Source organism: Fopius arisanus, unplaced genomic scaffold (assembly GCF_000806365.1).
Source record: "Fopius arisanus strain USDA-PBARC FA_bdor unplaced genomic scaffold, ASM80636v1 scaffold00055, whole genome shotgun sequence".
Taxonomy (NCBI): Eukaryota; Metazoa; Arthropoda; class Insecta; order Hymenoptera; family Braconidae; genus Fopius; species Fopius arisanus.
Window position 1 is genome coordinate 149,729 of NW_011887794.1, and position 12,970 is coordinate 162,698.

General features: G+C 37.0%; 2 protein-coding genes across 3 annotated transcripts in view; one reads left to right on the forward strand and one right to left on the reverse strand.

The window, feature by feature from the left end:
• The window catches only part of LOC105268179 (glutathione S-transferase), a 16,274-nt gene extending 3,425 nt beyond the window's left edge, over positions 1-12,849 (forward strand). The window contains exons 1-5 of one of the 2 annotated variants that reach the window (XM_011307506.1): positions 3,349-3,549; positions 10,545-10,785; positions 10,980-11,147; positions 11,405-11,547; positions 11,648-12,849. In XM_011307506.1, the coding sequence (XP_011305808.1) occupies positions 10,641-10,785; positions 10,980-11,147; positions 11,405-11,547; positions 11,648-11,815 (624 nt within the window). In that variant the 5' untranslated portion in view covers positions 3,349-3,549; positions 10,545-10,640 and the 3' untranslated portion in view covers positions 11,816-12,849. Of the gene's footprint in view, positions 1-3,348; positions 3,550-10,544; positions 10,786-10,979; positions 11,148-11,404; positions 11,548-11,647 lie in introns of those variants that run through there. The other variant, XM_011307507.1, reaches the window with a different exon arrangement.
• Positions 8,249-10,054, reverse strand: LOC105268292 (uncharacterized). Its single transcript, XM_011307733.1, has one exon. The coding sequence runs from the start codon at positions 10,052-10,054 to the stop codon at positions 8,249-8,251; it is 1,806 nt and encodes a 601-aa protein (XP_011306035.1).
• Positions 12,850-12,970: the final 121 nt, after the last annotated feature.

The window sequence follows — 12,970 nt, forward strand, 5'->3', positions numbered from 1 at the left end:
CCCATCCACCCCATACCCTTCCTTCCACCCCTTCCACCCCTTCCACCCCTTCCGCCCGTTCCATTCCTTCCATCCTTTCCACCCCTTCCACCTCTTCCACCCCTTCCACCCCTTCCACCCCTTCCACCCACTCTCATCCCCTTCTACCATTTCGTCGCTCGTTGCTATGCCCTCGTTTGAATTGAAACCTACAGTATTCTAAATCCCGTGGGCCACACAAAACCATCAACATCTTCATCAATTTTTTTAAATCATCCACTTGCGAACGGCTTAGGTAATCGAAGAATTGAATTAATCCATCTAAAATCTATCAAACTTACCCTTCCGTCTCAATTTTATTTTATCACTGGAATATTTAAATATTCCGCACACGAACAGTCATTGAAATATTATTCTAAAAATGAAGAAAAATCGACTTGTCCTTTCCGGAGAGATAACTGAAGATAAAACTAATTGAAATAATTCAATAATTTAAAAAATTAATGAAAATAATTATTATTGTTTATAGATATTATGTGTCACACTTTAGGCTGCGATAAAGTTGAAACAAAAATGATTTTAGGATGGAATTTCAATTTCCTCGCGATTTATTCCGCTGGTATCACAAATTCTTTAGCTGATGGACAGAAAAGAGTTCTCTGGTGTCATTGTCCATGACGCCGTTCACTTGATGGCATTTAAAAGGCACATCCCACTGTAAATTGATCCATAATTGTCATGATGTCAGTTATTCCTCGTCCAATCGCTGATATGCGTTAATTCAATCGAATGCAAATGGAGCATGATAGATCCAATCTCCAAATCATACCCCAACATCGACGCCCTCTTTCTATTGTTATGATCGATGACGTTCATCAACTCAAATCAGTGATCGGCATTCAGATGATATTCTGTCTTGAAGAGCTCAGAGATACCGCGGGAATTATTCCAGGGAATATAAAATTCATTAGAGCGTATCAAGTATTTCCAATTGAATTTCTTGATTCTCTTCTTGATACTGATCTGGTGAGACTGATGTTGTCATTATCAATGACAAATATTTCAACGTCGGTTCAAGGAAATCTTGAAATTATCTTTTGAGATCTACATTTTTATTGGCGTTAATGCTGGAATGATTTATTAATTCGTATGAAAAATCTCGGCCCTCGAAAATATATATAACAATAATATATAAAAAATAAATAAAAGTAGATATCCGAGTAAAAAAATTGTAATCGGAATATTTTTTCAAAATTGTCCAAAAATTTCTGGGAAACTTTTCAGAAATTGTTTTTATGAAACAAAAAAATTGGAAAACAAAACAATTTTATTTTATTCTCTGATGGAAATAATTTCTTGGTTTTTATAAATTAATTGTTTATACATTTTTAATATTTTTTTATGGGAGCAATCGATTTCCGGATTGTTTGGGGGACGTCGGGAATTCTTGAGGAATGATTTCTCAGATTCTGTTGTCCCCTGAAAATTCAACCGCCAACATAACTTGGACTATTGATTACGCTGTAATCATTGCCCCAGCATAACTTGACTTTGGAATGCTTGTTAGCAATTGTATGCGGGCAATGTCGAGGGTAACAGTTTGTATGACGTAATTCATTCGAGCAAGTTTACAGGGTATTGTCCAATGCCTCCACTAATCTCCCACCAAGTCCCAATTAAATCCCCCAATTTACGGATATCATAATAGAAACTCCAAGAACAGCTGTTTCGTATTCTAGATACATCTGATGCTAATTTATTTAATATCTTGTCTTGAATTTTGGAGGGGGGAATTTAATTAATGAAAAATGGACACGATAAATTCCGCGGCGCATGAAAACTGACGAATTTCCCTGACAAAAAAATAAATTTTCCTTAGAATTCTCTAAAAGAAATTTTCCGGGGGAAATAGAAAATTGACTCGGGGAATTTACAATTGGTTTACTTTCCGGAAAATTCGGAAAATTCTGAATTTTCGGAATTTTTGGAATTTTCAGAATTTTTGGAATTTTCAGAATTTTTGGAATTTTTGGAAGTTTCAATGCCAAGGTGTTCCGGAAATTGAAATGAAATGGCGACAGAATGAAAATTGAGGGAATTCCTGGAAAACGTAGAGGAAAATTAGGCGTAATTTTTGAGGAATTTTCTTGCGCCTTGATGGACTTTGGAAAGCGGCAATCACCAGCCGACAAATCATGGTCCATAGGATGTTTCAGTTGTTCATTGTCCAGAGCCCACGAAGATGCGGTGGAACATAATGAAACTAACTAGCTCTAGGCTGGCCAATTAGCAGCAACAATATTTGACGTTAGTACAATCGAGTTCATCTAGTGTTACACGGAAATCCTGACCAAGCGGCCCTGGTACTCGTCAATATGCGGATAAATAAAGGGGCAACTGTTCAATGCAAGTCTCACAATATCTCTCAATCTATAATAATAATGATGACCTCAGATTGATGTTCATGATCGAGCTGAAATTTCTAAACAAAATCAAGGGCATGAGAATTTAAAACAATAACGTTTGTTATTTTTCCGGAATGCAATTACACTCGACTCATAACGCAATTCGAGATGACTATTGAACTCGCCATCGGGTACTCATCCAGAGGTCATGCAAAAAAAACCGATTATTTCAATTTTTCATTGAATTTTTTTTTTTTTTTTCTATTTTTAATGTGAAAACGGGAGATCATTCTGCAGAATCGCACGAGTGGGTGAAATGTCCACCCACGGGACACAATTCACACCTCGATATATTGTCAATCCCATATTAAAAATAACTCCATTCATTTAAAAGTATTTCCGATTGTTAATAACAAAGTGATCCGAATTTTTTTTATAATGACTGAAACATTAGATATATCAAATTATTTGTTTTAATTCAAATTATTTTATACCTACATTTCATCCCATATTTTTATATCTGCAATTATCGAAAGATGAATAACAATTAACAATAACAATATAATCCAGTAAAATCTTGTAAAATTAAATTTAAAAAATGTTTTTTTCAATTGCAATTGCAATAAATGAATTATAATTGTTCTTTCGATAATTGCGAATATAAAAATATAGACTCTCAAAAATCCAACCAATCAACTGTTTTCCAATAATAATAATAATTATTATTATTAATCAGAATGAATAAAAAAATATTTCATCAATTTCGACGCAAAGAAGTTGTGCGTTTAATTTTCAAGAATTGAGCGGTAATTTTTGATTCTGGTGTGGAATCGGTGGTGGAGAATTGGGGGGGTAGTTCAGTGGGTGGAGGGGTTGCAAAATGAAAGGTGGGGAGTAGTCGGCCGTTGGTTGGCAGCCAACACACACCCTCGGGTTATACGTCATAAATTTAGTGAGGTTGCGCGGCAACGTTTTAACGTCGGTTGCCGCTGTAGGAGAGAACTCACGTCAGGCTTTTCTTTCTTTCATTTTTTTTTTTATTTTCATCGACTTTTTTTTTTCTTCCCTCATCTGTGTACATCTCCGTTTCGGTTCACACGGGGTTCACTCATCAGTTTCTCCTGAGCTGCGCTACAGTTCGCGTCTGTCAACCCCTCCGTCACGGGTGAGTCAAAATACACTTTATATTTACACCAATTTTTCCATTCCTACCATTTTCCTCTAGTGATTCTGGTTTATAAAAAATTGAAATCAATTTTCAATTTTTATTAATCATTTTTAACCATTTTTAATCCATCTCTTTTTATTTTAAACTGGAAATTATTTCGGGAAAGATTTCCCGGCATTTTTCTATTCTCTCAAATTCAGTGGATCATATTTTAATATTATCAATTTTTTATATTCCATAATTAATGTCAATTCTTAATTGTTGAAAGAAATAAGAAATAAGAAATTTTCTTTAATTATCCCATTAAAGAATTAAATTAATTACTCGATTCTTGTTATCAATATTCGGTAATTATTTTCCGTGGGGATCATTCCTTTGAGAAATTAATGAATTAACAGATTTTCCACGGATTAACATTAAATAGTGCATTTTCATTATCAATATGATTTTTCCTTGCATTTTATTTTGAATAATTTTTTATTTTGTTTTCACAGAATGAATGAATTTCCCACGCATTAATATAACTGATGGATTTTTTAATTCCACCGAGTCCCCAGCGGGGTAATTATTCCCTCAAGTCCCGACTATTTGAGTCCGGCAGATCCTCATTTCGTCGACCTTGATTCTCATTAATTCATTACAAATCCCAAAGCCCCCCGACACTTGGGGTACAGAGTAACCCCATTCAAGTCAACGTCGCATCCTCTCCACAAAATTAACTTCAATTACGTTTAAATAAAAAATAAAGTAAATAACCCCCTGCCCATCGCCTAGTATTTCATCAGCGATCTATCATCCCACGTGATTTCGTGATCAATAAATTACCAGTGAGTGAACCTGACCATAAAATAATTTACTAACAAAATCATTCCTCTCCCCTTCACTCCCCCCAATTTTTCCACAAATCATTTTTCCCCGGAGATTTTTTTCACGTCGTAAAAAAAATGAGGGAAAACTTATCCCGGAGGTGTAACTTTGATCGCGAAGAGTGAAATAAAGATGAAAAAAGAAATATGGATCCGGAAAGTTGGAAACGCCTTTGAGGATGTACGTCACGTGGAAAGAGGCTGGAGTAAAGGAGAAAAATCTTTTAATCCTCTGGATTTTTTCGCATTTGGGTTTCACCGGGGTATTATTTCCATCATTAAAACAGAAAGGAGTGAGTAATAAATAAAACGAGGAAGGGGAAATGATAATACCTTTGATAACACCCCGTGGGGCACACAATGTTAACATTTATTTCAATTTTCCGTCTCACTTTTCCTGAAAATTAAAGACTTTTATCAACACTTGGGGACGGTCTTTCACTGTCTCAAGATGATATCCGCGTTGACAACTTGACATTATCTTCCAAGTTATTGATGACCTTGAGTCTGGCCAAAGCTGTGGACGTTCTACTTTATGGATTTTACGAGGTGAAGGCGAAAGGGCCTTTATTGATTCTGCCGATTTCATTCCGATTGATCAATTTCCGCTTCAGGGTAAAACATTAGTCCATCGGAGATTGACCAGTCATTACTAGAATATTCCCCAACTCAATTCGACCTTGACCCATTCTTCTGCATATTGATTATTATTTATCACTTTGAGGGAGAAGCCTCAGTCCAATATTAAAAATAATTTAATCTTCAAGTTCTTAAAATCATGTTTGATAATTATTTCAATTTTATTCCATCAAATAAAAAAAAAATGAGGATTATCTTGACAAGTAGGACTCAACATTGAGAATCCTTCAAGTCTCAATCTGTGCCCTAATTTGAGACAGGTTCTCCAAAAAATTGAATAGTCAGGCATTTATCAAGGACGTCTGACCAGAAATTCCAAAAAAATATTGCCATGGCGACTGAGGACGAATTAATTGATAAAAACCGGCGGGAAAAAATGAAATGGTATTTCGGAATAACTAACGACTCAGTGAAATTAATTTCTCACGGTACATATGTAACGAGGAGGGGTGGAAGGGTAGGGGGCACATTGATTTTGTGCCAGGACATGCTCGCAGTTCAATCACCCCTTTTCTGTATTTACTGGAATATTCATCAGCCTCGAAGTTCCCCACAATGCAAAAGTTGGTAATATTTCGATGCCAACGCCAGCTGTTCCATTGTCTCTTCTATGTACCGCCTGTCGAAATAAAATAGAATTGATAAAAAAAAAGATCAATTTTCCAAAAGAACTTTCTCACATAAAACAAAAATTTAATTTAAAAATTTAAAAATTTCATTATCCCGATTTTCTTGGATCAATAATTAATGCGGGGTGAGTATTTTTTTAAATTTTTGGCTACCGGATTTATTTATTTGAGGGATTAAAGTTGGGGGATTAAATGGAAAATTTCGGGGGGACTTATCGAGGTTGAGAGGCTCACGTTGACCTGCGTTCAGGCCCTTTTCTCAATTGCACCTGAGAAAATGTACCTGAAGAGGAATCAGAAGGGATTACCCGGGGTGGATGCAATAAAAGTGATCGGTAATTCTAGTGCACCGTAATAAAACAATTCTCATGCAGGTCTGAATGAAGGGATTAGGAAAATCTCGCGATGATTAAAATACCGAGAAATTTGCCTTTCAAATGTCTGAGGGAATTTAAGTCAATAAAGCGATAGCGAGAAATTGTAAAGTATTCTTGGATGAGTTTTGGAATTTTATGACTATTTCCACGACGTGACTGAATTCACGGTAAAATTTGGGGATTTTGTGGGGGAAAATCGAGTGGAAATTGGGAAATTCTGGAAAACGTGTGACGAATTTCTGAATGCAGAAAGGAATTCACGTGTCATTCCCACCGAAATACAATTGGATATTCATCAAATTTTTTGGGGGTTATGGGCTTTTTATTTGGCTAATTACACGTCTTGGAAATCCGGCGGGAAATTTGAATTTCGGGGTGGGGAAGGAGTGAAAAAACTCAAGTTTTTCTGCTTTTTGGGAACTTTTAGGAGTGGGGAGGGAATGGGGAGGGAATGGGGAGGGAGCAGAGAATTATTACATCGGAGGAATGAAAAATTACGCGTTTTTGGTTCAAGGACGAATTCCTGTTGCCAGGAAGACGTACCACACGTGGCCATCCACGAGCAATAAACTACAGAATTTCATTATTGCGTATGTATTCTGGTTTGTACACGTGACATTGCATCTGACAAGTGTCAGACGTGGGTGGTTTTACTGCAGCGTTAAATGTAACGGGTTGTGCATTTCATCGATCCCATGATCGAGGTCAGCCGCTAATTTTCGTACTTCAATTCTACAGTTCTTTTTTTACCTCTTTCAAGAGTTTCGAGGATTTCACTTTTTCTCGGAGGAAACTCGTCATTTGCTCCAGGAAATTTCGTGTCAACTTGCAATTCCGAATTTTTTTATAAACAGAAATCTTTTTTCTGGGTGAAATAAAATCCAACGAGTAAAAATAGCAGAAATTAAATACCGATGAATGAATTGAAATGACAATTGAATTCTCTTTGAGATAAAGAGATTGAAAAAATTCTCATTTTCCGGGTAAAAAAAAAATGGAATGGGAATATTTTTTCAGAATATTTCTTTAAATTTTTCAAAAATTTTTCAATACCTTTCCCAACAATAAAATTATTATGTTTTCCGATTTTTTTTTGTTTCATAAAAAAAATTCTGAAAATTTTTCCCGAAATTTTTTTAAAATTGAAAAAAAATATTCCGATTACAATTTTTTTTTACTCGGCATACTAGTTACAACTTCTCGTTTTTCCCGTTCAACCAAAATATTTTCCCGCACTTGTGTTTCATATTTCTATCCCCCCCAGACCCTGAGGTTTTTCTTTTTCAATATCACGTGCATTTCTCGCTGCCGAACACAATCGAAATAGAATTGAGTTTCTGACTCCGTTATTCTTGTCGTCGTCTTCATCAGTTGAAAATTATGGCGCTCGTCGTATTGTGTTCCATTTTACGTCAGAGAGGAAATCTTACTCCAGTTTCATCTTTCCACAGTCTATTTTTACACATACGTCGATAGATTCCTCTTTTTTCACGACGCGAATTTCTTTTCATTCTCAACAAAATGTTCATTAGTCCCCATTCACCCTGAAAGTCACGAAGGAATTAATCCCGCGAATTTCAAATCAATCCGTGAACCGATAATTGTTACCAAGAATTTATCAGTGACTTCAGCTTGAAAACTTTTTCCTCAACTATAAAATAATTCATTAGAAGTGTTATCTCGGGATATCGATGGAATATCTAACAGATCTTCATTTTACTTTTCTATTTCTGTCTGTAACGATCGGTTTGCGTGTGAAAATGCCTGATTTTATCAGCGAATCGTATTTCGTCGGGTTTGAATGATTAAACAATCCGTCATTAAGAAATCGAAGAAACGAACCAAAAAAAAAAAAATAAAAAGAGAAAATTCGGAAATTGTCTATATTTCTCAAAAGGTCATCGAATTTTTTTAATTAATCAATTTCACCTATCGATTTATTCAGACTTGTGAATTCTAGTATTTAGAAAAAAAAGTTTTGAATGCCTTTTTTATTCTCTGGATGAAAGAAATGATAATTAGGGTAATTAGGGTAATTATTGCCTACTCTTGGCCAGTTTTGAAAAAAACTGCTCAATGGAAACCACGAGAAGGTGGTAGGCGTCTTCCATCAGGAGGGGAAGGAAAAGGTGAAGAGGTCATGTGGGATAATTTGTTAAAAATAATAAAACGATTAATCATGAGATCAATCCAATACTCGTGCCGCTAATCCATGCAAATCTGGCTGGCGACTGCTCACACAAAGCAGCACAGCCTTTTTTATATCGCAGTTCGATAAAACCGATTGTTTCGAGCTGATCTGGCTCATGTGGAAAATCGCACGGTCACACAATCTCGTGGTTGTGAAGGAACAGCGAATCCTCTTGTAGACTTTTAAAAGATTTGGGTACGATTTGCTCTGAAGAATCCTCTGCCATGTGCCAACTTCAGAATCCAAAAGTGACAGGTCATCATCCACCGGTAAATTACCGATTTCATTCGCTATATCTGAGAAATTGACAGGATGACACCCCCAAATCACCGACGAAACAATTCCTGATGATTCCTTTTTGGACCGAGAACAGCGCAAATAGTTGATGACCCATTGTGTCTCTGTGACGTCTCCAAATCGATTCATCAGACTTTCCAGAAAATTATCGGTGAGCACGAGAAATTTATCACTATCGAATGGCGTATCGTCTTCACTCACGAGATTCTTCAATCGTGGGAATAAGTCGCTGATTGAATTGTCCTCGAAACTATCAACTGCGTACTCCATTGCTGACTTCAATTCCTCGATTGATTCGAAGTTCTGATGGAGATAATTCGACGTGTCCTCCATTTCTCGTGTTTGCCAGCTGATGAGTTGATTCAGATCGACGATATAAGCCAGAGTGGAGAGCCAGTCTGGATGACACAATTCTGGAAATATTTTATCACTTGTCTTCAAAAAATCGACAATCTCGCCAAAATTGTCGTAAAACTTTTGAAGCATTGATCGTTTTCTGAGCCAATCAACTCCCGAGTAACAGAATAACTCATCCAAATTGTCTTCATCTCCGAATAGCTCAGACAATCGCTGATTCGATCCCTCGGAAATAATCAATTCCACAATTTTATCAGCTGATGTTATCACAGGTTTCACTTGAATCTCTTCACAGCAAAGACTTAACCGATGCAGAACGCAGTGAAATGATTTGAACCTGGGGAAATCAGGATCAGCTCTGCACTGAGCTACGAATCCACTCATGATTGAGCTGCCGTCGGTGGTGATTCCCGCCAATTTATCCAGGGAGATGCAGACGGAGAGGAATTCCTTCTTGAAGGCTTTGTGGAGATCCAGGTCCGTGTGATTCCTCGATACGGAAAAAATCGTGAATAAATCCTCACGAGTTGATAAATCATGAAAAATCATCCGAACAAAAACAATCACTTGCACTTGATCCGAGAGATGACTAGCAGCCACCACCTGACACGAAAAATAATCGCATTGAGCTAAATCATTCAGAATTTGAGACTCTAGATCATCCGCGATTGACTCGATCCTTTCAGCAATCGCTGATCTCGATAGCTCCAAATTATCGACAAATCTGTTGATCCTCGCTTCTAGGTGTGTGCTCCCGAACATTGCTCTCATAGCATCAGCGAAGAAGTTCTGGTACACCTCGATGTCCTCGAAACTTCCCAGATCCTTCACCAGCTTTTGCGCAACTTGGAAAGACATGAGGACGCGAGTCGATGAATTGTCATTACACAAATTCAAATCTATCGACGAACTCATCTCTGATTTTTTCGAGAGGATCTCACTGACTCGGACTTGAGAGTTCAACGGAAAATTTACGGAGAAGTCCGGATGACGGGACTGGTGATGCCTCTGGATGCTGATCTCCGTGGACAGCTCAAGGCCACAGAGCAGACAGACAATTTTTTCGTTGATTTGGGAGCACGCGTAGGTGTTCTCCCACTCGGGGTTGAAGCTGGCGTGTCTCGATGTTGTTGTTGGAGATTCCATGATGGCACGTGGAAGATGATGAAGTGATGAGGTTGATGATTGATATAGACCAGCACGGTTGACTGATAACAGATCCTCAGTGAATCGCAGTGGAAAATCTGAACGTAATTTTGGTAATTGAAAACACTTCTGCATTCGTCACTCCAAAAGTACAGACTGAATTCCCTGGGTCATCATGTCCGCCAGTACCCCCTCCTTCTCCCCCATCGATGAGTCCCATTCGCCACGCGCAAGGGCCCAGCGGCCAATCAGAAATCCTGGGACCAGACAATCGACGCCATCGCAGGTCAGGTACACGCGTGGGGGATTCCCCATTGCAATTCTAATTCTCATTCCGAAAATTGAATTTCCAGTATTCCCAATAATTCCGTTGTCATGTCAATCAATAAATTTAAAACCAATTTGATATTCCCAAAAATAATCGATTCATCAACGAAATGGGGAGTTGGGGAATTCAGAATTTTCATTGAGATTTTAATTTTCTTTTCAGGAATCTTCAGGGGAATTTTCTGCGGGAAATTCTTGGGGATCTTTTGGAACTTTTTGAATAGTCTTTGGTGTTATTATCGAGATTAAGATCGAGACAATGACGGAGGATCAGCCGAGCTACAAGCTCATCTACTTCAATGCCCGAGGACGTGCTGAACACATACGATTTATATTCGCTCATGCGGGTGTTGATTACGTGGATGAGAGGATCCCGAAGGAACGCTGGCCCGAGTCGAAAAAATGTGAGATCATTTACCCAGGAATGCATTAAATAATCCAACATCCTCCCACCAAACCCCTCGATAATAATTATTCTAAACACTTGACCCCCGATTTTTCCGGTGAAAATTCCGGTGAAAATTCCGGTGAAAATTTTATTAATCATTCTTTTTTATTCTTTCTGCTTAATTACTCAATTTTTTGTCATCACATTAAGCGATGCCGTACGGAATGCTACCGGTGCTCGAGATAAATGGAAAACCAATTGCGCAGAGTAATGCAGTAGCTAGATATCTAGCTCGAAAATTCGCTCTGGCAGGACAAAACGAGTGGGAGTCAATGCTCTGTGACGTTCTCGTCGACACCCTGGGGGATCTAAAACTAGGTGAGTAATAATAATAATCGACTGCAATTCCAGAGAGGCAGAAAGTTCAGATGAATTTGAGCTGAATTAATCTTTCCACGAGAAACCAACAAAAAAAGATAAATGCAGAACAATCTCGATATTCCGAGTGGACATAATCATTCTGATGATATTTCACTTTTGATACTGCTCTCGTCTCTTTGTCACTTGCTTTGTCACCATTTTTTCTTCAGTTTTCCCTCGTTTTACTCAACTTTATTGACGTCCACACTCTACAGTTTTATTTCAGTACAGAACTGAAGAGGACATTTACAAACGAGAGGAGAAGAAGGTCAAGTTACTCAAGGAGACAATACCCTTTTACCTGAACAAGTTCGAACAAACAATCGCTGAAAATGGTGGATATGCAGTTGGCAATACGGTAATTAGATAAATAAATGGATAAGTAAATCGAGATTCATTTGCGCCTGTATGTAATTTATTCACAGTAAAATTGAAATATTTTTGAAAAAAAATTACAGACGACGTGGGCCGATTTCGTGTTTGCGGTTGCTTTGGAGAACTTCGAGCAATTGTTCGGTGCAAATGCTCTTGACAATTACCCAGGACTCCGTGGATTAAAACAACGTGTTCATGAGATACCTGCTATTGTTGATTGGCTGGCTAAAAGACCGCAAACTGATTTTTAAAAACAATATACCATTAATTATTGAAATGATCTACGAATGCCCATTATCGAATCAAGGTGGTAAGAAACCGGATTTAATAATTAATCGGTGCATATCTACGCGTACCTACTATGACGGAACTCTGCGTGTGGCCTTAACAATCTTATTAATTATTCCATTTGTTATTGATTTATTTGCGGTATTTTATTTCGTATTATTGAGCAACCATTCGCCGTTTATTTTTGTAACGACAGGATTTAGTAATCGGAGTATTGGATTTCTTCCATTAGGGCTTTCGGTTCGATATTAGAATCTATAATCTATATTAATTATTAGTATTATTAGGATTAATATTGTTTAATTATGTCAATTATCTCTGCTATATTTCCACGAGATGATTTATTAGAAGTTGATGGCGAATTAGCGGGAGACATTGAAATTCAACTTTCAGATGATTTCTGTTGTTGAGTTTGAAATTTCCGGTTTTACTTTCTGTATTTATCTCTTGTACACGTAGAAATGAGAAAATTCTATTTGTGGAGGTAAACAGATGTGGGGATTGTATATAATTTGATTCATTAACGAGGGGAAAGGAAATTAAGTCGATTATGTGGTACTATCACACGAGAACGAAATTCTGTAAATGAACGAGGAAAATTTTTGGGGAAATCATTTCCGTGTGAATTTTTTCATTGAAAAATAGTATTTGGAAATGATGAATAGTTTGGATTTTTAGAACGCTTCGGTGGAAAATTCAGACGGAATTTTTCCGCGGTTGATAACAAAATGCGTATACGTTTTTGAGTGTATAGATGTTATTTATTGGTGTTGAAAATACTGAAAATAATGTAAACGTTATGGATTTTTAATCACTGATTCTAGGAGTGATTGAACAATTCATTTGACTATTGAAAATGTTTTTTCAGTCACATGAGTTTTTCAATATGGAAAATTTGTTGGGAAATCTGGGGAAGATGGCAATTACTGGAATGGAGACTACTATGATGTCAATGTAAAATGTCAACAATGGTTAATGCGATTAAATGTAAATGTTGAGATAACGACTGAAATTCCTCCATTTTATTTTTCCCCTGCACTCCAAACGCATCCGATAAATTAATTGAATCTCCTAAAAATTCTTGGATAACTGCATTTTAATTAAATTAAACATTAAAC